The sequence below is a fragment of the Tachypleus tridentatus genome, chromosome 2, assembly GCF_004210375.1.
Source record: "Tachypleus tridentatus isolate NWPU-2018 chromosome 2, ASM421037v1, whole genome shotgun sequence".
Taxonomy (NCBI): domain Eukaryota; kingdom Metazoa; phylum Arthropoda; class Merostomata; order Xiphosura; family Limulidae; genus Tachypleus; species Tachypleus tridentatus.
In genome coordinates this window covers 112,529,169-112,552,276 of record NC_134826.1, presented here as the reverse complement: position 1 = coordinate 112,552,276, position 23,108 = coordinate 112,529,169, and the positions used below count along the sequence as shown (strand labels likewise).

Here is a 23,108-nt window from a genome sequence, read left to right as displayed (position 1 = left end):
ACCCACTGTAAAATGATAGAGAAAATACTCCATGGTAAAATTGGGAAGGTCTATGAAATGGCTGAGCAAGAAAAATTTATCACTGGATGCAAATCCCTGATCTCTTTAAGAACTATTAACAACCTGGAGAAGTGGAAGTGACTGGTGCATCCCTGAGTACAACAATCTGGACTGTTTCATAAAGACACTGGCAAGTTGTGAGATCTTGAGGAGGGGGAAAGGACACAGAAACTAGTGACAATAGAGAGGGAGAGAGAAAGTGAATAAAGAGTCCTTTGGATATCACCTGAAGAACCTAAGAGAACTCTCCCCATAAGTAATAAATCCAGATAGGCATGCCTACCCTGTCAGAACCCACTAGGAATTCACTAATGTACCATTGACAACGTGTTCTAGCAGTAAAAAGTACAATGGATTGTGATGAAAGCCCTGAAGAGAGGAACAGGTAAAGGTTGGGGAGATGTGGGTTGAGAAATGGTAACAGGAGCAGGGACAGGTGAAGTCTGAGACAACCTTGAAACCAAAAAATGTTGTTATACAGACTAGACCTGTACATCCAGAGACTCAAAAATGTCACCAAAAATGGATTTACATCAAATGGTGGCATTCAAAGGTTGTGCAGATAAGATGTGGGTAGGTGCACCCTACCATGAGAGAGAGAGAGAGAGTACAAAGAGTAAAATCTTGCCAACAGGGAGATTATGAGGATATAAGTGTCCATCAAGAAACCTGCAGTAGGTCAATGAAAAGTCTCAGTACGGTTGTGATTGGTAGGCAGGCACTGAAAGAAAGAGGTTAAGGGTAAGCCAGAGTCTGAAAAATTGGGCTTGAGAAAACCTAACTGGTGACTCAGGGTTGGATCCCTACCCTTGCATTAAAGACAACAAGAATTGAAAATTTATGAAAGGGAATATACTTGATGACAAGCCAAAGAATAAAGTTTCAAAGCATAAAGAGTATGAGGTATGCTAGATCTAGCATGTAACTGAAACTGGTCAACATACACCCTTATGCCAGGAAAGGGGAGTAAACAGTGCATTCCTATATGGGAGTAATGTGTAAAAGGAAAGGTGTAGGGTCATATGACAGAGTGGACACAGACAAAAGATAACTAACCTGTGAAATCATGTCCAAAAAGGCTAAAGGAAACCTAGCTGTTTCCACTGGAACTGGCACAGAATTGCACAACACAGAATACAGGAGGAAAAGGCTCTCCAAATCCTTGTTGTCAAGAGCAGGTTCTTCTGGACAGGGGAGATCTTGTCCAGGTTTGGGAGAAGCTAGTTGACTCATGTAGTGTTTGAGTTCTTGTTAATTTAAGATTGAGACATCCTCAACCTAAGGTGTAGAACATGAAGCCCAAGAAATGACATTTAGTGATGTAGTAGTCACGCTAATAGTATACATGACACAAAATTCCAAATTAATGGTTCAAATGATATCAATTCACCAAATTAAACAGTGAAGAAAAAACAATACAGTTAAGTTTACCTCAACTTCAATAGTAACTGAAATGCTGAACTATTTCAAATTACTACTTCGAGAATCAACAAACAAGAAATTAAAAAAGTGCAAACATGAAAACAAAATCAAGTGAAATTCAACATCCAAAAATGACAGTGCCTAAATATGAAGTAAAGGTTAGGCTGAATAGTAAAGTAAGTACTCTGTATCAGATGAATGTGACAAGCTTGTATTGCTGGAGAATTGCCACATACTTACTGTTTTGCATGCAAAGACACAGTAGAACCACAATAAACATGAGGTAGGTGTAAGTTTCAAGGATAACAGTGAGCAAAAATCTTGCACATATTGTGGACAGCACTAAACAAGAGAAGTTATTATGCAGAAAGAGGTATAATACCATATTAGAACTCTTTATCTTGTTGAGAGATTCAACATCACACACTAAAAAAGCCTGTCAAAATGGCATGCATAAAAAGGTTGCCAAAACTGTGGGATATAAGAGCATAAAGGTGTAAATAGTGTGACTGAAATTTATCTAATCAGTTGGTGTGATTGCTTACTGGGAATTCAGAAGTAGTATCCAGAAGAATTTCTCGCCCCAAACTGTTATATGAAGGGCGAAGGATAGGAAGAGGAAAAAGGAAATCTCGAGCATTGCAGCTGTATGTTGCCAAAACTTTTTCATTCCGACTAGTAGCAGCACCTTGGACCAATTCAATGTATACACCTTCATCTGTAATTAAAAGGTTTAAACACTTAAACAATACTGAATGTTGTACATGATTATGTACTAAAATATAAACATCATACAATTAAAAAATGCTGTTTTCATTTTATATAAAATAAGATTTTCTTAAGATTTAAAATATAGTCCAACTTGCCCTTTTATATTTGCTTTTTAACGTACTTTTCTTTGTTACAACTTGAAAGCAAAAAGTAAAAAGATATACAAATGTTAATGTAAAATTATAGTTGGCTGATTTTCTCTAATCATAAATTAAGATGTAGGATCAAGAAGGCTTCTACTAAAAATTACTGTATGAAGGAATCCAGGTTAAGGAAGGAAGTGAAATTAAGGACTACTATGTTATGTGTGATAAAAAATATCAATTTGCTAATTTCAAAAAGAAATAGTTTATCATTTTAAGCATGAATAATTTCAGAAGGATAGTTTATCAAAGCAGATGGGTGTGCCACTGTCATATTACATATCCATAACTTGGATATCCTAATCAATGAAGATCGCTACAAAAACAAAACTAATATATCAAGTTTCTTTAGATTTTATCTGCAACTGTTTTATTAGAAATTACAGAATTTTGTAGATGTGTTTGGCAATATGGCAGTCTTTATAGCTAAGCTTATATGACTCCATAATTAAATGTACTAGCTTCTTCTTTGCTAGAAAAATTAGATGTTATAATTTTCTTATACTGAAAATGTATTTATGATAGGTACTTGCCTCATCTCATAAGATTAGCTATTCTTGTTCAGTGTTACCCTCCATATGCAAATTACTTTTCTTTATGCATGCTACAAGCCTTCTGCTTCACCATTGAAACTTCAAGATTCCAATATGTATTTCATGTAAATCATTGTTAGGTGCAAGACATGCTCACATGACTCCCTCTATACTGGTCTACCAACCTATTACTTCAAAGTTTGGCAGATATCAGCACAGGAGAAAAGTGGGGAAGAAAGGTTAGTACCATGTTAGAAGTTAGAATTTTCCTATAGTGAAATGTATGTCTAACATGGTACTTACCTCCTTCCACAAAATTAGCTGGAAACCAAAACTGAAAAGGAAGAGGGACCAATATAAGGGAATGACTGAAGAACCCCCAAAAGCATCTGATGAATACCCCTGTAAATGAGAGATTCAGATCCAAAGATCAGAAGAGGGAAAATGCACCATTTCTAGGGGAGGTATACTCTTTTTCCCTTTTGTTGAATGTAAAAATATGGGCAGAACATGAGAGGAGCACATCTGAATGGGAGAGAATATTACAAGAAAGTGATCCTAACCAAAGAAAGATATTGTAAATCAATCTCAAAATGGAAATGGTTGGTAAACAATGATGCACTCTCAGATATAGGGAGGTTTGGGTGTGGCAGATCATACTCAGTAAGTCAACTACATCAAAAACCTACTCATGTGGTACTGACATCCATGCAAAGGTAGTATAAGGATCATACTATCTTCACCTCAAATCCATGAACTGGAGATTAAGAATTACTCAGGTTTCTGGGTACAACACAAAGATAAGCTTTGATGTATTGATCTAAGAACATGACATCCAATATCAAAAAAGATGTCTGTCACACATAATTAACTTTCCTTACTGTGAAACAGTTCAAGATCATCAAAATGGCAATAAAATCCCCATAATAAGAGAATGAGAAATAGTCAAGAATAGAACTGTAACAATCTAACATACCACCTCTATGATCAACAACAAAAACTGATGAAATCAAAAGAGAAAGATAGACAACCCAAAACCCATGTGAGGTCTTATGGTGATTGATTCACTCTAACTTCAAAAACCTGCCTGTGGGATACTAACATCTCTGCAAAGGTAGGATGGGGATTTCCAATTGAATGGGTAAGCTGCATTCTAATGTCTCACTCCACTGTATTAGTTAATGAAAATAAGAGGATATTACATTATCTACACCTGCAGAGCTTTCCCACTCTGTAACTTAAGGGTTAATGTTCAGAACTTGTTCAGCATGATGCTTTGATGGTCAACTACCCAAGTAGCTTGAAAGTGAAAAAGACTCCCATACTCCACTTGGAGAAAGGAGGGTGACAATGAGTTGGAGAGTCTGGAGGAATAAAATCATATGATGGTGAAGTGGGTGATCATAACTTAATTTTGAAAAGAAGATCATGCTGAGTTATTCACTCAGGAATGGCATGAATGGGTAATAATCCCCTTTTGTTTTACCAATAAAGCACAAGTCAAGATAGCTGGACAGTGCAGATTCAAAGTTAAAGGAACACATGTTTATGTATTTCTTACCACTAAGCAGGATCCATATAATAAAAAATTTTAGAAAGGTCCCTGAAAGAATGGTTAAAAACTTACTAGTTAGAATTGCACCAAAGTTTGAAGAATTGCCACAGGTGGTTGACAAAACCTCATGAAGTGAAAGGTGCAATATGATGGAGATAGTGAGAGGTGAATGTACTGGGAGTGGTCCATGTGCTTGATTACAGAATCACCTCCACTGGAAAATGAAGATGAGAAGCAAGGGTAAATATGGGGTGTCAGATATAATGGAAATACACCTGGAAAAAGGTTTGAGAGTGAGAAGGTAAAAAGGAATAGGCCAATCAAATCAAAAGGCAGACCAAGTTTGTAAGGGTAGAAGGTGAAAGATCACATAGAGAGGATTGCCAAAAGATAAAGAATCAGAAACATGTACCCTGGAAGACACAGAATAGGTTATATAACAATAAAGAGCACTGACCAGACACAGAAGCCTATCTGGATCTGGTTGAAAGTGAAGATAGGAACTTGAAGGAAGAAAACAGGAGAAACCACTCTTCTTAGCTGCCAATGTTTTTGTGATAAAAGAAAGATCTGAATAAAGGAGAAGACAAGTAGGGTGTGAATGAAACTTGATCTTCTCACTAATGACTGATCAAAAGCTAGTCATGAAAGTTGGGATGTAGGAAATGTGACTAAGGTTGACTGAGAAGGCAGAGAAAGCAGAAGAAAGACCAGAGGTGATAGAAGCAGTTGCTGTAGCCAAGAAATCCAAGATTGAGCTGGCTAATAAGGAGCAATCAGGAGGTCCAACAAGAAGCAGAATGGAGGAGAAAATCACCTGATGAAGTAACTGGATGGTTAGGTACACATAAAAGTACTTGTGTTACCATTCCTGGCTGAAGGTAATGATTGCCAGAGCATGTGGATGAGGTACAGGCAGTCAAAAGTAAGGTAACTTTTTGTTGATGACTGTAGCAAATGGATCCATATGGGAAGAATCCAACCCAAGGTAAAGATACCTGAAACAAGGGAATCTAATGCCAACTCCTTGGTATATATTTAGTCTAGGTGCAAAAGAGGATCCATTATTGGATTGAAAGCACCCAACACATGTTATACACAGTAAGAAGAATGTGATGTTTGTGGGTCCAGTATGAGAGATCTAACATCTAGAGGCAGATATCTCTGGACTGGATGATATGTGCAACCACTAAAGAACTGTTCAAATGAGCAATTACCAGACAATGCCAGGCAAGATGAAAGAAGTGATGCAATGTCTGATATACAGCTAGAAGTTTTAAAACAATGACATCCAAAGCATTTTGATTCACAAATCAATGGTCTGAAATTTTCCTATTGATTTACCCACGTCTCCATCCTTTTATGGATGCATCTATGAAAATATGTTGATCCAGATGTGAGAGGGGAAAGTGGTACATTTGCCAACATTTGGGCCTTGTCCAGCCATTAAAGCTGTTTGTTTCTTTGGGAAGGAAGAAGAGAAATTGAAACAGAAAGAGAATCCAGAGCAGGTTTTTCATTTATGAAGCACCCATTGAATGAATTGCATAGAAGTATGACCTAGGGGAACCAGCAATGCTACTGAAAACTACATCCCCTAAAGCAATAGGATCTCATGATCAGTAAGTGACTGAGTCAAATGAGCATGGTGAACCAAAACTTACACTGAATAAAGACATAAAGGAGAAGGCAGGGCTTGATTAATATGCAAGTTGAAAAAGACACCCAAATGGACAAGATATTGAGTGAGTCTAAGGAAAGACTTTTCCAGTTTGATTAATCAATGTATCCAAGCTACAAAAGAAAGAAGTTGTTAGGTATGATTGGCCAATTGCTGTTTGGAATGAGTCAGAAGAAGATAATAATCCATGTAATAATGAAATCACACCTCCAGAGCACAGAGATAATGAGTAAAAGCCCAAACTATTTAACAAAACATGTAAGATGCTGAAGAAAGTCTGAAAGGAAGAGCCCAAAACTGATAAACTACTCTGAGATGGACAAACCAAAGATAAGGGCAAGAATAAAGTGATATCATCATGTGTAAGTAAGCACTGGAGATATACATTCTTTTATTCACAACTCTGAAGAAAACATCCATCTCAGAGTGAGAAAATATTCCATGATGAATTTGGGTAGTGATATGAAGCAGTTGAGGAGAGATAAATTGAACAGTAACAGTTAATCCTCAGTAGCAATTAATCCCCCATTTTGTTTTGGACAATAAAAAGTCAAGAATAAAAACCACCTGGAAGGATATGGAACAGGTTTGATTGCCTGCTACAAAAACAATTCCCAAACCACTTCTAACAGATGATGGTTAATCACAAGATCTCAAGGAGGAAAGAAGAAACTGTAGGTTTGGGAAAGAACTGGACAATGAATCATTCTGATTAAAATTGAAGCACCCAATGATAAAAAATGAAGTGATGCTAGCAGTGAAGAAACTTGAACAGCTAAGCTCCCACTATGCTGAAAATGGGAATTGGAGGTATGTGAGGCTCTGTCCGAGCCACAATATTCATAAGGCTGGATTGATGGTAGACCAATGTCACTCTAGGCTTGATAATTTCCAGGACCACATCAAAGATGTATACTCTCAAAATTGGGGTCATATGTAAGTCCTTAAGATATGTCGAGGGTAACTGGACCCAAGTAAAAATGACATCATAACTTATAAGGTTACAACAACAAAAAAACATGTATATAAAGCCAAAGACAGTAAGTAGGCTAAAGTGAAGGAGAGAAGGGTGCATAAAACCTCTGCAGGAAAAGATGATCAAAGTCCTCATCAATCTAGACAGGCTCAGGTGGTCCAGGTAGAACATGGGTGATGTCTGGGGACACAGGTTATTCCATGTAATGTTTAATCTCAAGACATAGAAGAGCAGACAATCCACCATTGTGTAGCTCACACCTGAGACCTGATAGAAAAATGCTGGTTGCTGGTGTTAACCCCATAGTAATAACATTAACTTCATAATTCATTGTCACAGCAAGCTTTACCAAAGTTGAGTGTAAAAATAAAACACAACAAGAATTAAATGATAAATATATGAATATAAAAAACAAGTTGAATGAAAGCAAATTAATTTGAAAAAGAACCACTTTGTAATAAAAACAAAATCAAACATAAAGCATTAAACAAACAAAAAAGTAAAACACTGCCAGGTAAGAAATGGTAGTTTGGTATAAGAGTGTACAAGGAGTTACATGGGCCATGTAAGGAGACAACGCATGATGATTTGCATGAGAGACATGTTAAAATCTTATTATTTCAATAGAGTGGAGAGCTTGTGGCTTGCATAAAAATACGTTTGCATACAGAGAGTAGCATTGAATGGGAATAGTTACTCTTATATTGGAATTACAATTTAACTTCACTTTTTGTTCCTTCAGAGCAGAGGTACATCAAGTTCTGGCTCTGTTTGATTCTTTGTAGTTTGACCACATTTTTGATGTTTATCATCTTGTTCAATCAACATATCCAGGACACATTTGGAGGTGGCTGCAATTTTGTCTAATATCTCAGACTGCCTTGCAATGGTTTGCTCAAGATGTCCCAAGCGAGCATTTAAGTTTGTCATTGTTCATGATAAGGAATCAACAGGAACATACATTGTAGTTCCTACTGTCAGAACAATAGGTGGGAAAACAGCAAAGGAATCAATAAGGAAAGAAGCCCCTTTGTGCAATATTTTGTAAAGCCATGAGGAGCCTATGGACCAAAAATCTCATCTAAGTACTTTTGTGTGCTGTGGGAAAGATTGATCTAAAGATTGATCTAGGAAAGTGCTTGTAGGAGTGTTTGAGAAACCAGGATAGATGTGTGTCATTCCAACGGCAGTAGATGTGGCAGGCACAGCAAACAACTATTGCCAGTGAGTGTGATAGGTTTCTCAAACGTAGATCTCACAACCCCATTAAAGTCAGGTCTACTCAAGGGTTATGGTACAAACATTATATCATGAATCAATGCTCTTGATTTGTTGTAGAACAGCCACATTATTGTGCTCTAAACTGTAGAAATGATTAATGTGCCATCCACAACCATCAGATTAAGAAAACTGGTAGAGCATCTAGAGTGTGCTAGAAGAATTGGGTAGACACAAAGTCTGCAACGGGGTTGTGCTCTTCTTGTGAATAAAGAACTACCAAAGATCAGCTTGTACAAAACAATCAATGAGTGCATGAAGCTTTCAACAGAGTACTAACACAGGTTTCTCAGTTAGATCTAAAGGATGGAGCTTGATGTTCCAATTGAAGAACTGCAAGAGTTGGTTGCACTAAGATTCATTGTTCAGTTATTCAGTTTCCTAAAAAGATATGCATGCTGGCTTCAGGGGATGTGACATCGTTGCATTGGTAGTGCAAGGAACCACCAACCACCTCCACTGATGCTGGAGTTGGGTTGATGGGAACAGCCACAGTTGCTGCAGCCCTAACAGCCCTGCAAAAGAGATGGATGAGTACATCCACAAACTGCTGGATGTAACATATGTAAAACCACCAGTTACCATTTGGAAATGTTTTGTTTATCTGTGTCTCTTAGCATTAAAACTATGTATATATTAAAGTTTAAAAATGCAGATAAAGTAGCTTAAATGTATAGGTCTCATCAGCTTTCAGGAGCAAAATCAATCCTAACTGTGTACGTCAAATCAGCTTCCAAGGGCAAAAATCTAACTGTATAGGGGAGGTTTGGTGAATAGTTTTCCCAAAACTCCAACCCATCATTTTTTGATAGGCTGGGAAAAGTTAATGTTCTATCAAAAACTTGAACAGAGTATGTATCCAAACGATTAACCAATACAAGCTATTTAGAACAAATATTTTTGTTATCTCAATGATTACCTTCATTAAAATGGGTTTGATCATTTTACATTATCTTGTAACTATGAAACTATACACAGTAACTTTAAACATACTTAGTGTATCCTCATGAAATTTAGCTTCTAATAAATATTAAATTCTGTCCCACAAAAAAACAACAATAAATTTTTTTAAACAAAGTATTTTTACTAAATATTTATTTGTTTCTATTTATTGAGTCAGACTGAATGATCCAAGTGCAAGATAATTTTAATGTTAAGAATAAAAATATTTATTAACCATATATATTTCCTTTGCATAATCTCTAGAGCTTCATAAATGAATATAAAATGTTGTCAGTAAAATTTTATATTTACTTGTCATTTTCTCTACCATAACATTAACTTTAGCATTATCGACATTGGAGAAGTAAAATGAAAAGTGGCAAAATAAGAAATAAACCTAAATTTAATTTACCATTTTTTTCTGGTTTTATTAAAAGTATATTATAACACACAATTTTTTCTTACAGTCAAACCTAACAGACTTTTCACATCTGGGTTCATTTAATTTTAATGCTTTACAGCCACACCTAGATAATCTCAAAATATAACAAAAGTCATTAATCACAGCTAGGCAGCATTTTAAACAAATATTTGGATTACTAGCACTCATATGTGTATGCTAGAATATTAAGTATCACAAGAAATAGTTTATTTTTTTCATTTACTTTTTCTGATTTAACCTAATATGTTTCTAAATTTTAACTGTTTAGTTACTTTTACAGTAATGAATAAAAAAAACATATTAAAACCCAAGAAATTTTTGCATTAACAGACTAAGCATTGCAGGTATGTGTGTTCTAACAGAATTATGATCCAAAATATTAATCATTATTTTATAAATGCAAGCTATTTAGGATAGAAATTGTCATGCACAAAATATAAAAATGTCCTAAATCTACTATAATTTAACTGGTCTAAGCTATAAATAAGATAAAAAACTTTGTAGGGTAAATAATGTAAATTGAGACCAAGTATTCCTAGCCTGGTGCTTAAAAAATTAGTATCTAAACAAATACTATAAGAAAGCACTAAGAAAAAGTTAATGGAACATTTTGAAACACAAGATGAGATATGAGGGGGAATGTTATATGGGTTTGACTTTCTTGTTTACATCTCAGTAATATAATTTACATCACAGCTCAACAATATTCAAGAATATGTGTGTGATTTGTTGACACTCAAAAGATCCTACAAAAGTAGAAGGAAAATCTAAAATAGGCAATTTGGAGAGGAGAAGAATCACATTATCACAAACTTAGATCTAAACTATATATTTTAATATATCTTTAACTATGAAAAATACTACACTCATGGATATTTAATTTTATCGTAATTCTAACTGATGATTTATGAATATGATGAATGTGAATAATATCAGTTGTATGAAATTTTAATTATAAATTAATTGGTTAATTTGTTTCCTCACAAGATTATCTACATTAATCAGTACTACGATTATACAGGGTGTTCAGAAAGTCACTGTGCACTTATATATTTATTAACAGACATGTTTCAATATAGAATACAGGAGGTAAATACGAATGACAATTATAAACAATGTTGAAAGTGACCCCCGTTGGCATCAATACAGGCCTGATAACACTGCTATCAGTTGCTTGCTTGAAATAGACTGAATAAAATATGATTACAAAACTGCACAGTGACTTTCTGAACACCCTGTATAAAGGAACCTTTTATAAAACATTAAATTGCTTTTGTAAAATTTAATATAGTTATCATAACTCTTATTTGTAATGATAAAGTAACTTCCATGTTGTTAAAATTGGAATTTAAATAAATCTCTCTCTTAATGAAGAAATTAACTTATAGTTTCAAGCAAGACAAAGAATGTATTTTTTTATCAAACTTCTAAATTTAGAAGTCATAGAAAAATATTCATATTAATAAGAAAAATTAATGTTATACCTTCCAGTTTTTCTGTCACAGCAGCTGGATCAGAAGTTTTTGGAAATGCCTAAATAAAGAACAAAGACTGATTATCTGTTCAGTCATAATCAAAATATAATTTTAACCAATTATCCTCTTTGCTTTCCTTAAATGTTTTTCAAGGAAAAGATTTAAGTGATACAAGTTATTCGTTGAAATTAATGTTACAAAAAAAAACAAAAACAGTCCATACCAAGTGTCAAAAAATCAGAATTAGAAATAATTCTAAAATTGCCAAGGTTTACATATATAACCACATATGTTCCTTTTTGCACTATTTTTCAACACCATACTACAGATTTTTTTTAAATTCAAAAATATAGTTTGCACTTTTCCCTAGCTAGCAGATTTCAAAATATGACACTGTAATTAACTACATTAAAAGTTTTGTTTTTTGCTGTTAATAAAACTAATACTTTAGTAACTCCACTTGCAGATCATCAACTGGAAATACTACATTAACTTCTGAAGCCTGGGATAAAGACTCATTTAGGACAGTTGTATTTTATTTAATTGCAATCATTACAAGTAATGACCTCTGAATATGAATACAATTAAGCTTCTTCTGTAACAATTTTAATGCATTGTAAATTAATAAAAATTTATAATGAAAATATGAAAGATGCAAATATCATAATATGAGGTAGGTGTTGACTTGCAAAACAGGATATTTGACTTTTAAAGTATGTGATATGTCATTACTCAATTGCAGGTAATACATATTAAAGAGTCGTCTGAGGAAATAATGTCAACACTATGTCTCAAACATGAAGCTTCTTTATTTTTTTGTGATTGCATGCTCACTTTAAGCTACCTATCTTATTTGTGCATTTTTAACACTCCTACGAAAAGTGGGGCCTCTTTGTTTTAACTATAAATTCTCGAGTTAGTGCTTGCGTGCTCCATTCACCCATTGCATCCTCACTTCAAATAAATATTTCATGTAACAGCTGGTAGTATTAGTTGAAACTCCAATGGCTAAGCCAAAACAACCTACTCGGCCTGCCTGCAAGTCAGCCCATGACCATGTTACAAATGAAATACATAGTTGGTATATGTTGCTCTCTTAGGAAACAATGACAAACTTTGAATTGATTTTATACAAATTGGATGGCTGTTGCTCCTGATATCACTGCTACAATGCTAACAGTGATAGTGGACTGCATGGATGTTTGATCATTATGATACATGGGATCAACATACCATATGTCAGGTATGTGCTCGTAAAATATATATCTGCTATATTTATACCCTGTAGCTACATGGTGAGTCTCTAAACACTGTACTGGAAGGAATACTGAACTATACTGGAGTGTTGCATGGACTATATTTTGTAATTGCATGAATTTTATACACATATGCATATCCAATGCATGCTGGCTAGTTTATTTAAGTTGTAAAGCCATAATATAGATAGCTTTTTGAATTTTTGAAGTTGTATAGATGTATGCATATATTCCATATATATTCAGTGCAAATATAAGGCAACATAAATATAAGACAATATAATAGGATATATATAGAAGTAAGCATTTTTAATATTTCTCGTAGTTGTTTCTCCTTTCTGCTGGCCATAGTTAGGACATTATCTTTATGCTGCAGTTGCCCAAATTTCCCTTTCAAGTGACATTTTACACACTCTACAAGATTTATAACATGTTTTAAGAATTATGAATTAACTATATAAATATAACACTACCCCCTATATTTATGATGTAGTTTGAGTTGTGACACTTCCATTATGACAACCTCAAACCCTGCTATTACAAACTTTATCTAAAATTAAATATTTTCTAAATGATGTAAACAGCTACAACATTTATAACTTACTTTTACCTAGAATTATCATAATTTTCATCATCTCCTACTTGCATGACTCTTGCTGCTATTTAGAGTCAACTTCAACAAGGATGGCTGCTCTATCTGCAGTATCTATAAAATTTGCAATCATGCAGTATTTGCTATAATTTGACACTACCAACAGCCTATGAGTGTTGATCTGATGCTCAAAACTGAGCTTGATGTTACTTAAAGATTTTTGTTGCAGGAACTGGCCAAGAAATCTGTGCAACACAGCTGAAATTGCACTGGTAAAAAAACTATGATTTTGTCAGCAGCTTCATGTCCTAAAGGAGAGAAACTCTATGCATAAACAAATGATAAGCAACATCAATACAGTTGCAACAAGTAAATAATCATTATGGTATATATATATAATTCCTGCTATATAAACATTAAATTACATCCAAAGTTTCCACGCAGCTATATATGTGTGCACACAGTATATTATGAGGCTCCATATAAACCACAGACTACATTAAAATGATTGAGTGTTAACAGTTATCTGCTAGGTAGTCAAATAAACTTAAAAACTACAATGCACAATAATGGATTTTGTAGCAATGCCCAGGTTTTATTACAATACTTAGAGCTATTTTTGCTCTAGTCTCATGGAACACAAATTATAATACAGAAGAACAAATAGACAGTTCCTATTATAAACCACCACAATGGCTCATGATAATAAAAAAATATTTATATTAGTAAAAAAAATGGAAAATTAGAAAAAACTAGAACACAACATATTAGAAATGAATAATTTAATTTTTTCATAATATTAATATAGTGATGTACTGTATCAGATTTTGGCACTTAATATAGTGCTTACTATAAATGCATAAATACATTTAACAATGATTAACCTTTTGATTTTACACTTTCACTTTCATTACAAAAAATTAAATCACTCATTTCTTTTCAGATTTTAAAGGAAGAAAAATGCTACAAAATGAATAGTATTAAGTAAGAAGAAACTGAAAGTACATACTTTTTCAAATCGAAATTTTTCTAAGATTAGAACAGGAAAGACAGCTGAATGAGGGATTGTCTGGGCATATAAACCAAACATGAATAGGTTAACATACAAATGATTCTTAGAGTCCAGCCACACTCCAGGACAACTTACCTAACAAAATATCAAGAATATTAATGCCAATGCCACAAAATAACAAACAAATGAAAGTACTGTATGAGAATGAAATTGTGTTTTTATTATAACTATATATATATATAAATATATTATATACATGCCCATTTCTTTTGTATCCCCTCAATTGGAACTGACTGATTACAATTAGTCTCTCATGCAAGTTATTATGTAATAACACTCAACCAATAAGAATGCAACATATTCTTTTGATGAATATGATTCTCACTATTCAGTTCTACCAAATTATCACTTCAAGTTTTGGCAGATAATGGAAGCACTAGTTTTCAGTGGGGAGGAAAGGTGTGAAAATAGATTTTCAGTATATGAAAATTACAGCTTCTGATATGGTGCATCACATAAATAGCTAGAATCACACAATAAACAGGAGGAGGGACTGGTGCAAAGGAATGAAAGAATCATCCTTCAAAAAGTGTCCAGAAGACATTCCCTAAGATAAGATGATCAGATTCTAAAATCTGATGTGGAAGATCTCACCACTTCTGAGTAAGACATACTTTTAACCCATAAAAAAAAAATACTACATATATGGGCAAAAAAACAGAGGAGCACATACAAGTGGGAGTAAACTATGGTTTGATAGTGATCTAACCATAAAATATTATGATACTTGATCCTTGAAAATACATAAGTGCTAGACTGTGGCAGACCTGACATAGCAGGTTAATTACATCGAAAACCCACACCACAAGGAACCAACATCCACACAAGAATAGGATGAGAACCATACCATCCATAAGTCATCTACAGTCCAAAACATGGTCACTGGTTACTGCCATCTATGTCGGTGTAGGGTATAGGATCATACCACTACCAAGTTGACTACACTTTAAAACCCAGGCCACCAGGAACCAACATCCATGTGGGGGTAGGAAAGAGAATCATATCATTGGCAAGTCCTCTGAAGGAAAGAGGATAGGAAAAAGGACCATACCATCTTAATCTCAAGTTCATGAGACCAAAAAATCTAGTACCTCCCAAATCATGAACAGGACACATGTTAATATGAGAAATTCATAGACTGATCTGAAAACCAGACATATGGTATAAAAATGGTGTCTATGTAATGTAAACCATCTCCCTTAAAAGTGAAATTGACAGAGACTGCTCCAAGCACAGTAATGTCCTCAGAATAAACATAAAGAGATAGAAGAAGGGGATGAATTGTAATAATCTGCAAGTACCTCCACCTTGACCCATAACACTGATGGAGCAGAAATGAAGGAGGAATACAGACATCTGTAATACATGAGTTAGGACTTATGTTGATTGATTCTATTCTAAATCCAAACCCCAGCTGCTGGGAACTGACATCCATGGGAGTAGGATGAGGGATTCCAATCAATGAAGTGAACTGCAATTTTGACAACTCACTACAATTATACATAATGGATGACATCTCACCAGTTACACCAACAAAACACCAAGCCCTTCTCTCAATTGAATTATTTTATTGTTATGTGCATATTTTATCATTGTCACATTCAGAAGGATACATCCATGGTCTAATAGCTCAGTGGCCTGGAAATAGAAAATGTTAAGGACCCCCAAACTAGACGGGAAGAAAGGAGAAATTGCAGTGGAGAGTTCAAATGAATGATAACATCTGAGACAGTGCAATGGGTAACCACAAAAACCCTATTTTGAAAAGCAAACCACATCTGATTTGTGATACTGATAAGATAGTTTCTTATCTCCTTCTATTTTAACCATAAAGTCTATAGGTGAGTACAGTTCAGGATGGGCATATCAATGAAGCAAATTTATCACAAGGACAAACTTATTCTTAATCTTGCAGAACACCCCATTTCAACAGTGTGCATTTAGTGCCACTGAAAATTATAATTTATAAGGAGGAGGAGCTATTCTCCCAAGCCACTGAAATTTTGGGGAGAAAAGATTGATCTGCATAAAGAAGAATATATGTGGATGATATAGGTTACATAAAATGCTGACAGCAAATAAATCTTATCTACAACATCCTCAAGCTATGAAAAGAAGGAAATGTGTCTTAAGAGATAAGTGGAAAATTGAGCACAAGGACTGATTCAAACAGAGGGAAAGTGAGGCAGTAAAGAACCACATTAAAATCCAAATCTGGAAGTACAACATACCAAGACAGACATCTATTCAACAAATACAAAAAAGGGAAAGGGTAGACGAGGTAAAAAACTTTTCTATACCAGAGAAAATGAAAAGTATGGAATAAGGCAGCCCAGTAACCTGTGATTGAGGAGACACAAGATTTCTGATCAAAGAGCCAAGTGATAAAATCCATGATATGAGAAACAGTGGGTATAGTGATTGAAGACTTCTCACCCAAAGACCAATGCATAAAATGTTCCATTTAGATTGATAAACATCGTCAGGGGAAGGGTGAATGGAACAAGCTCAAATATATTCTTTAAAGTGAGAATTTAGATTTCATAGAACAAAATGACTAAGCAAACACAACTGTGTTGGTAAAAACAACAAAATGTTTTTGTAACGAAGTAATAAATTTCATAACTGGGTACAAACATAAAAATAATGCCACTTCAGAAAAGTTAAACAAGTTAGGAATATCATTACTGTAAAGTACAATGTAAATTTGTTGAGAAATTAATACAAAAACATAGAAACATAATAAAACACTTGAAGAGAGTACAAACTAAATATTAGAGCACAAGTATTGCCAAACAAGAAACGACAGTTTGATAGAGGGAGTCACATGCTTCAAGAAAGTATGTCATGGTTTTATTGGAGGAGAGTTGTTGTGCAATGATTTGCATGACAGACTCACTGGAATCAGTCAGTTTCAAATGAAGGGAGAGAAAAGGACTGTATCATGTGCAAAAATATTTTGGAATATAGAGGGCAGCACTAAATAAGAATAGTTGTTTATGTGATCAGAGGTAGTGTACCAAATCAGAACTTAATTCATCAATGATATTAATAATCACTTCTTATAACAATAAATTCATAGATTAACAGCTGTGTACTATTTTGTAAACACACAATAAATGTATGTTAAACATTAAGCCAATTAGGTAAAGATCTTTAATTTAAGGTCATTCTTATTTGAAGGCACTAAAACATTTTTTTTTATAAAACTCCTGTAATAGCAACTTGATTGGAGATTATATTTTCAGGTGAGGTTAGGCTCAATGTAACTTACTAAATATAATAAATTAGAGTTTATTACCATTAATAGTTGTTTCATGTTTCTAAACAAAATGCAATTTAGAAGTAAATCATAAAATTATATATATAAGATCAAAAATAAATAAAGTAGTTTTAGTAATATTATATATTTATGTCAATATATTTCATAAATACAGTTCAAGAAAAATACAACATTATCATCATCACAACATGTTTCTCGAAAATAATTTGTTTAAAAATTTTAGGTTAATATATGCTCATTACTTGTAACATATGGGGTAAACAAAGTTAATTTTCTACAAGTTTGTAATCAAATGCCTGTTTAATTGTGCTTAACTTACATCATTCCAACTTGTATGTGTACTTCTCAGCATAAGTTCAGTAACTCATTTTAAAAAAACACAAGAACACGTATATATAACTAGTATTAAAGACAGTTATAAATGTAATTAATTTTTATCAATAATATTACATGTGTAGTCATATTACATTTAGCTCTTAAATAATCTCTAATTTACGTGTCATAGAATTCATGAAAACTTTTAATACAGGTTACAAAGACATAAAGTCTCTTAAAAGAAATTCAGGCATTGAACTGCAAAGTGAAAATACGTTACAAACAAACTGAAGCTGGTATAATGAATTTCTATTTGAATGCACAACAAACAGTATATAATTCATTACTGGATACAAGTGTAAAACAGCATTATATTTACATATTTTTTCTAATTACATAAATTATTTTTAAATAATTCCATGCATATGATATGAGAAACAAGTTATAAAAATATGTAATGTTTTAATAAAAAAAAAAAGAGATAAATAGTAAAAATTTCATAAAATACAGACTTACTGCCTTAATTTTGATGTCAATAATGCATTTCAAGACCTTCTTTTTTCTTGCCATTTAAAAAATGTTTGTTTTTGTCATCTCCAAATAAAATTTGTATCAACTCAAATTTGGTGTAAAGATTCTAATACACGGATAAATGTTGACTTTTTTGCTGCTCCGATTATTTGAAACCATTCTCCAAATAACTGTTGCAATTATTTAAGTTCACTGCAAAAAAACAAAACACTCTTTAACCACAAAATATTTAGTATTTTTTTGTATTTTTTTTACTCTAAGGGTATTTTGCATTATAAAAATAAAAAGGCTGTTTAAATGGATATTAAGAAGTTTGAATGATTTGGGTAAACTATATCATGAATTTGAATACATTTTAGAAAGAAGTTGCCAATCTATAAACAATCCTTATAATCACTTATAGATAAATATGTGAATTAAAAAGTGTAACATTTCATCATTTTTATCTGGTATTATTAGGTACAAGTTTTGAAAAAAGTTCAAATCAGTTTTAAACTGTCACAAATTTCAAGATTAACAATTACATCATTAAATAACAATGTAATAAAATTCAAATATAGATAAATAAGAAAAATTATAATAAACTTAATCCTAAATTTATATAGTAAAGTTGAATATGCAATTATATTTCGTCTAATTGTTTTCTTAAGTAGCAATTATTGTTTGATATTACATTATGTAATATCATTACTGTTCTTGAAAAGTCTAACAGGTTCAAATTTTGTACACTTTCTTTCTAAGCTTACCACTTAATCATACTAAGTAGACATAATAAAATGAGGTTTTAAAAATGTATTTTAAACACTTTTACTTTTTATCCATAAATAAAAAATAGCCCTATCAAAATCTGTTAAATCCAACATTCACACTACAAGATGATCAGAAGATAATATCTAAAAGGTAATAGAAGACCTTCTATTAGATAAAAATCTTTAATCAATTTTCTGAACATTCAAACCTTTAATTTTAATGGAGAAGAGAATATTTGACATCCATAAACTGGTTTCATATAATCTAATAAACTGTTAAAGAAATCAAAAGCATTTAAATTATTTTTCTTCAAATAAAAGCTGGCTTCAGTGCTTGTAGTTTCTACATGTGTTCTTAGATATTCAAAACTAAGAAAACCTTGTAGTACCAAATCTCAAATCAACTAATTGCAATAACTTGTCCAAATTCCATACCAGTTCTGGCATTTCAGTTGAACCACAGTAGTTTTCTTCTACCTGTTAACAATACTTATTAAAGTTTTTTTAGTTTTATCAGTTAAGACACCTAAACCAAGAATGAATAATACTCAACTTACTTGCATTTACAGGGAGTTATACAGGGTTGTTCAAGAATCAAATTAAAATGTTCTGAAGTAAAATAATAACCCACATTAGTTTTACACTGTTCCAATATACTATTTAGATGACTTAAGTGATTTTTCAATCAAAACACCAAGATCTCTTTCTTAAACCACATTATTTGATGTGTTCCCATTTAAATTGTAACAATAGTTTGAATTTCTGAAAATCACATTAAACCAAATCCATAACATTTACTTCATCAACTCTTGCAGTAACATCCACAACAAATGTCAAAAAAATTACTAAGAAGATGGATGATAAGTGGAATTTAATAATCAATTAACAGTTGTGCTCATTAATCTATTTCATTCAAATAATCAATTAATATCATGTGTCCTCAATGTTTTGAATATTGAATTCAGTAATAATCAGCAACAACAATTTCAGTTAGTTAATTTTTGTAATTCATGACATTATTTGATTAAACTAAACCATACTGAATTAACTGGAAATAATCTTGATAATAAGAAATCATAATGGAAATTCCATGATTGTTTGAATAACCAGAATAAGGAACTAAAAGTAATAATTGGAAACACTAATTTCAATTGATTGATCATTTCTGTGACATTAATCAATTTAATCTCAATTATATCAATTAGTTCACAACAGAAATATTTAGCTGCTTTATGAAACATCATAAACCTTTCATTATTACAGTTAGTATCCACTGAGGTATTTCATAATTTCTGTCTTTTACCACTTACAATGCATTCTGTCAATCTGAAAGACATGTTTAGTGGGGTGATTCCTGAAAAAGGTTTTCAGAACTCTTTTAATTTTAAATTTTTAATAGAAATTTAAAATTCTTGCAATATTCAGAATCTGAATAACCTACCATCATTGATAAATTCAAACTAGTTCCAAGCTATAAGAAAATAAAACCTATACCCCAACAGAAAATCCTACACAAAACAAGGTAGTGGTTACAAATGTTGTACAATATAAAATCTAGTTCCTCAACCCTGTAAAGTAATTTTCTCCACAGTTTTGCAAGTTTTGTTGACAGAAATGTCAAAAGAAGATTCAACAAAGCTTACTTGCTGCTCTAAAGTGGCTAGTATATTTGGCATTAAAAGTTAGAAGTTACACAACAAAGCTTGATGTTAAGTGTATTAGAATCCTCCACCTGTTATTCTTTTGGTCTTACTGGCATAGAGTTTAACTGTAAGTTGAAAAGCAAGTACCTATAATTATTTGTTCACTTACATATTTTATTTTTTTTCTATGAATTACACAGACAAATGTTACTAGTAAGGTCTCTTTACTGTCACATTTGCTCATTTAGTCACACAAAACAAAATTTAGCCCTAATTTCATTGCATTGACAAATGACTGGTTATAATTACATCATTTAACTTCTAGAGGAGTTTTTAGCACAAGCCAAACTAGAGATGATACTCCCCCTATTTTGGAGTCGTGTCATAGCATGTTTCTTAGTACACAGTCTGAATAAGATGCAGGTATTTCTAATTTTAGACTACTAATTACAGGTTTAGCAAACAGCTGGCAGCAATCTACAGCAATTTTACAAGTTGTCTTCAATTGTCAAAGTGGAGATTACACATACCTTAACTACTTTAATGTGGCATTCTGTATATCCTCACATCTTGTGCATGGCCATCCCACTATAGTGTGTGAATACAGAATGGAAAATGTTATAACCGTTTCATGCTTGAGCATAACCCCCTTCTGAATTCCCATTCCAAACATTTAATATCTAGATATATCACTTACGTCTTTATTGGTTGCTATTTATTATGTGTGATTTTTGTACACCAAATTTTCAATGTAAGTAAGAACATTCCTTTTCTATAAAACAGTGGAGATCCAGATTGATAACTGTTGCTCGACACAACAGCAACAGAGCAACCAAATGCAAGCCGTCTAGAATAAACAGTTTGGTAATGTTGTTTATAACTACAGAAACTAAGCTAATTAACCTAAACCATTATATTCTCTAAATTACTCAAAATGAGTTAGAATATTTATAATACGATTCAACTACAGATATAATATTCTATCTAATTTCTAAACGACAGTAGACATTCTATAGAGAGTTGCATAGGTGAGACTTGGTTCAACGCTGAAAGTTAAAAATAAACATATATAATTTAATTATGTTAGACTTTTAACAAAAAATAAAGGATAATATTTAAAATTATTTAATATATTTAATAAAAATATTCATTGGCTTACTAATTTGTGAATTTTTGATGTTGTTAAAACGATATGAATCAATTTTACTTTTAAATGAATTTCACGCCACCCATCGTTATCTCGTTGCCGATTATTTACGAAACACTCTGTAACCAACAACAAAGCTCAACGCCATCTGCTGATTATAGATAATAGTATTTATGATATAAGCCATGCTTAAACAAAAATGCAGTGAAACACACGTAAAACTTTTAACATTTAATTTATAATATGCTGTTACCAATACTCTCTCTATATAGCCTGGATCGTGCGTCCAGCTCCTGACACTGAGTTCACATGATACAGTTCGGCAGCCATTAAACCACTCCCAAAACTAATCCCGTGATTGATATTATCACACGTAAATTAGTTGTTTCACTTGGATTTTTTTTTTTAAATCATGCTTACATGCAAAACATTTAATTGTATTAGCAGACAAGCGGCTGAATGTGACAGCTCTTTTTACATGTAAGTAAACTTTATGTTTATAAAACTCGTTTTGTAATATGTTCACAGTGCAAGAAAAAGTATGATACATAAAATGAGGGTTATTCTCTAATCTCTTTATTTTAGAAATGTTTACCTTCCATATGCAATTAAAGTAATATGCATCACATTCACAGGTTTTCGGTCAATGTCTACAATAATCGATGATGACACATTGCAGTGATAATAAAATAGTGTTTAATTTCCAATGCCATGATATAAAGAGTTGTTTTTTGAGTTTTGCGCAAAGCTACTCGAGGGCTATCTGCGCTAGCCGTCACTAATTTAGCAGTGTAATACTAGAGGGAAGGCAGCTAGTCATCGCCACCAACCGACAACTCTTGGGCTACCCTTTTACTAACAAATAATAGGATTGACTGAAACATTGTAACGCCCCCACTGCTGAAAGAGCAAGCATGTTCGGTGCGAAGGGGATTCAAACCCGCAACTTCAGATTGCGAGTCGAACGCTTTAACCCATCTGGCGCCATTTTATAAAATTACACTTCAATATAATTATGAGCTTTGAATTTACTTATTTATCTGTTAATTTGTTGCAGTAATTGCAATATACATACTAACCAGCATTCAATGTAATAAACCAACATAAATTCCTTCATAGTAAACCCAACATTGTGAAAAGTTGGGTTATGAACATGTAGAGGGATAAGTTCTATCTTGCAAACAGTGCTGTACTTTGTTTAGATCACTTTGAAGAGGAATGCTTTGATTACGTAAATTGAAC

At 32.9% G+C, this 23,108-nt stretch overlaps 1 protein-coding gene across 9 annotated transcripts in view; it reads right to left on the bottom strand.

Annotated features, from left to right (window-relative positions):
* LOC143244861 (uncharacterized) overlaps positions 1-22,257 on the bottom strand; it is a 35,944-nt gene extending 13,687 nt beyond the window's left edge. For 3 of the 9 annotated variants that reach the window (XR_013025358.1, XM_076490281.1, XM_076490283.1), the window contains exons 1-5: positions 22,120-22,257; positions 18,313-18,519; positions 14,136-14,273; positions 11,288-11,336; positions 2,028-2,200 (exon numbers count right to left, since the gene is read on the bottom strand). Coding sequence is in view for 5 of the 9 variants with exons in the window: in XM_076490281.1 (XP_076346396.1) it covers positions 2,028-2,200; positions 11,288-11,336; positions 14,136-14,273; positions 18,313-18,366 (414 nt within the window). In the remaining 4 variants the exon portion in view is untranslated. Of the gene's footprint in view, positions 1-2,027; positions 2,201-11,287; positions 11,337-14,135; positions 14,274-18,312; positions 18,520-21,878 lie in introns of all 9 variants that reach the window. The other 6 variants (XR_013025355.1, XR_013025356.1, XM_076490280.1 and 3 more) reach the window with 3 other exon arrangements.
* Between the last annotated feature and the right edge of the window lie 851 nt (positions 22,258-23,108).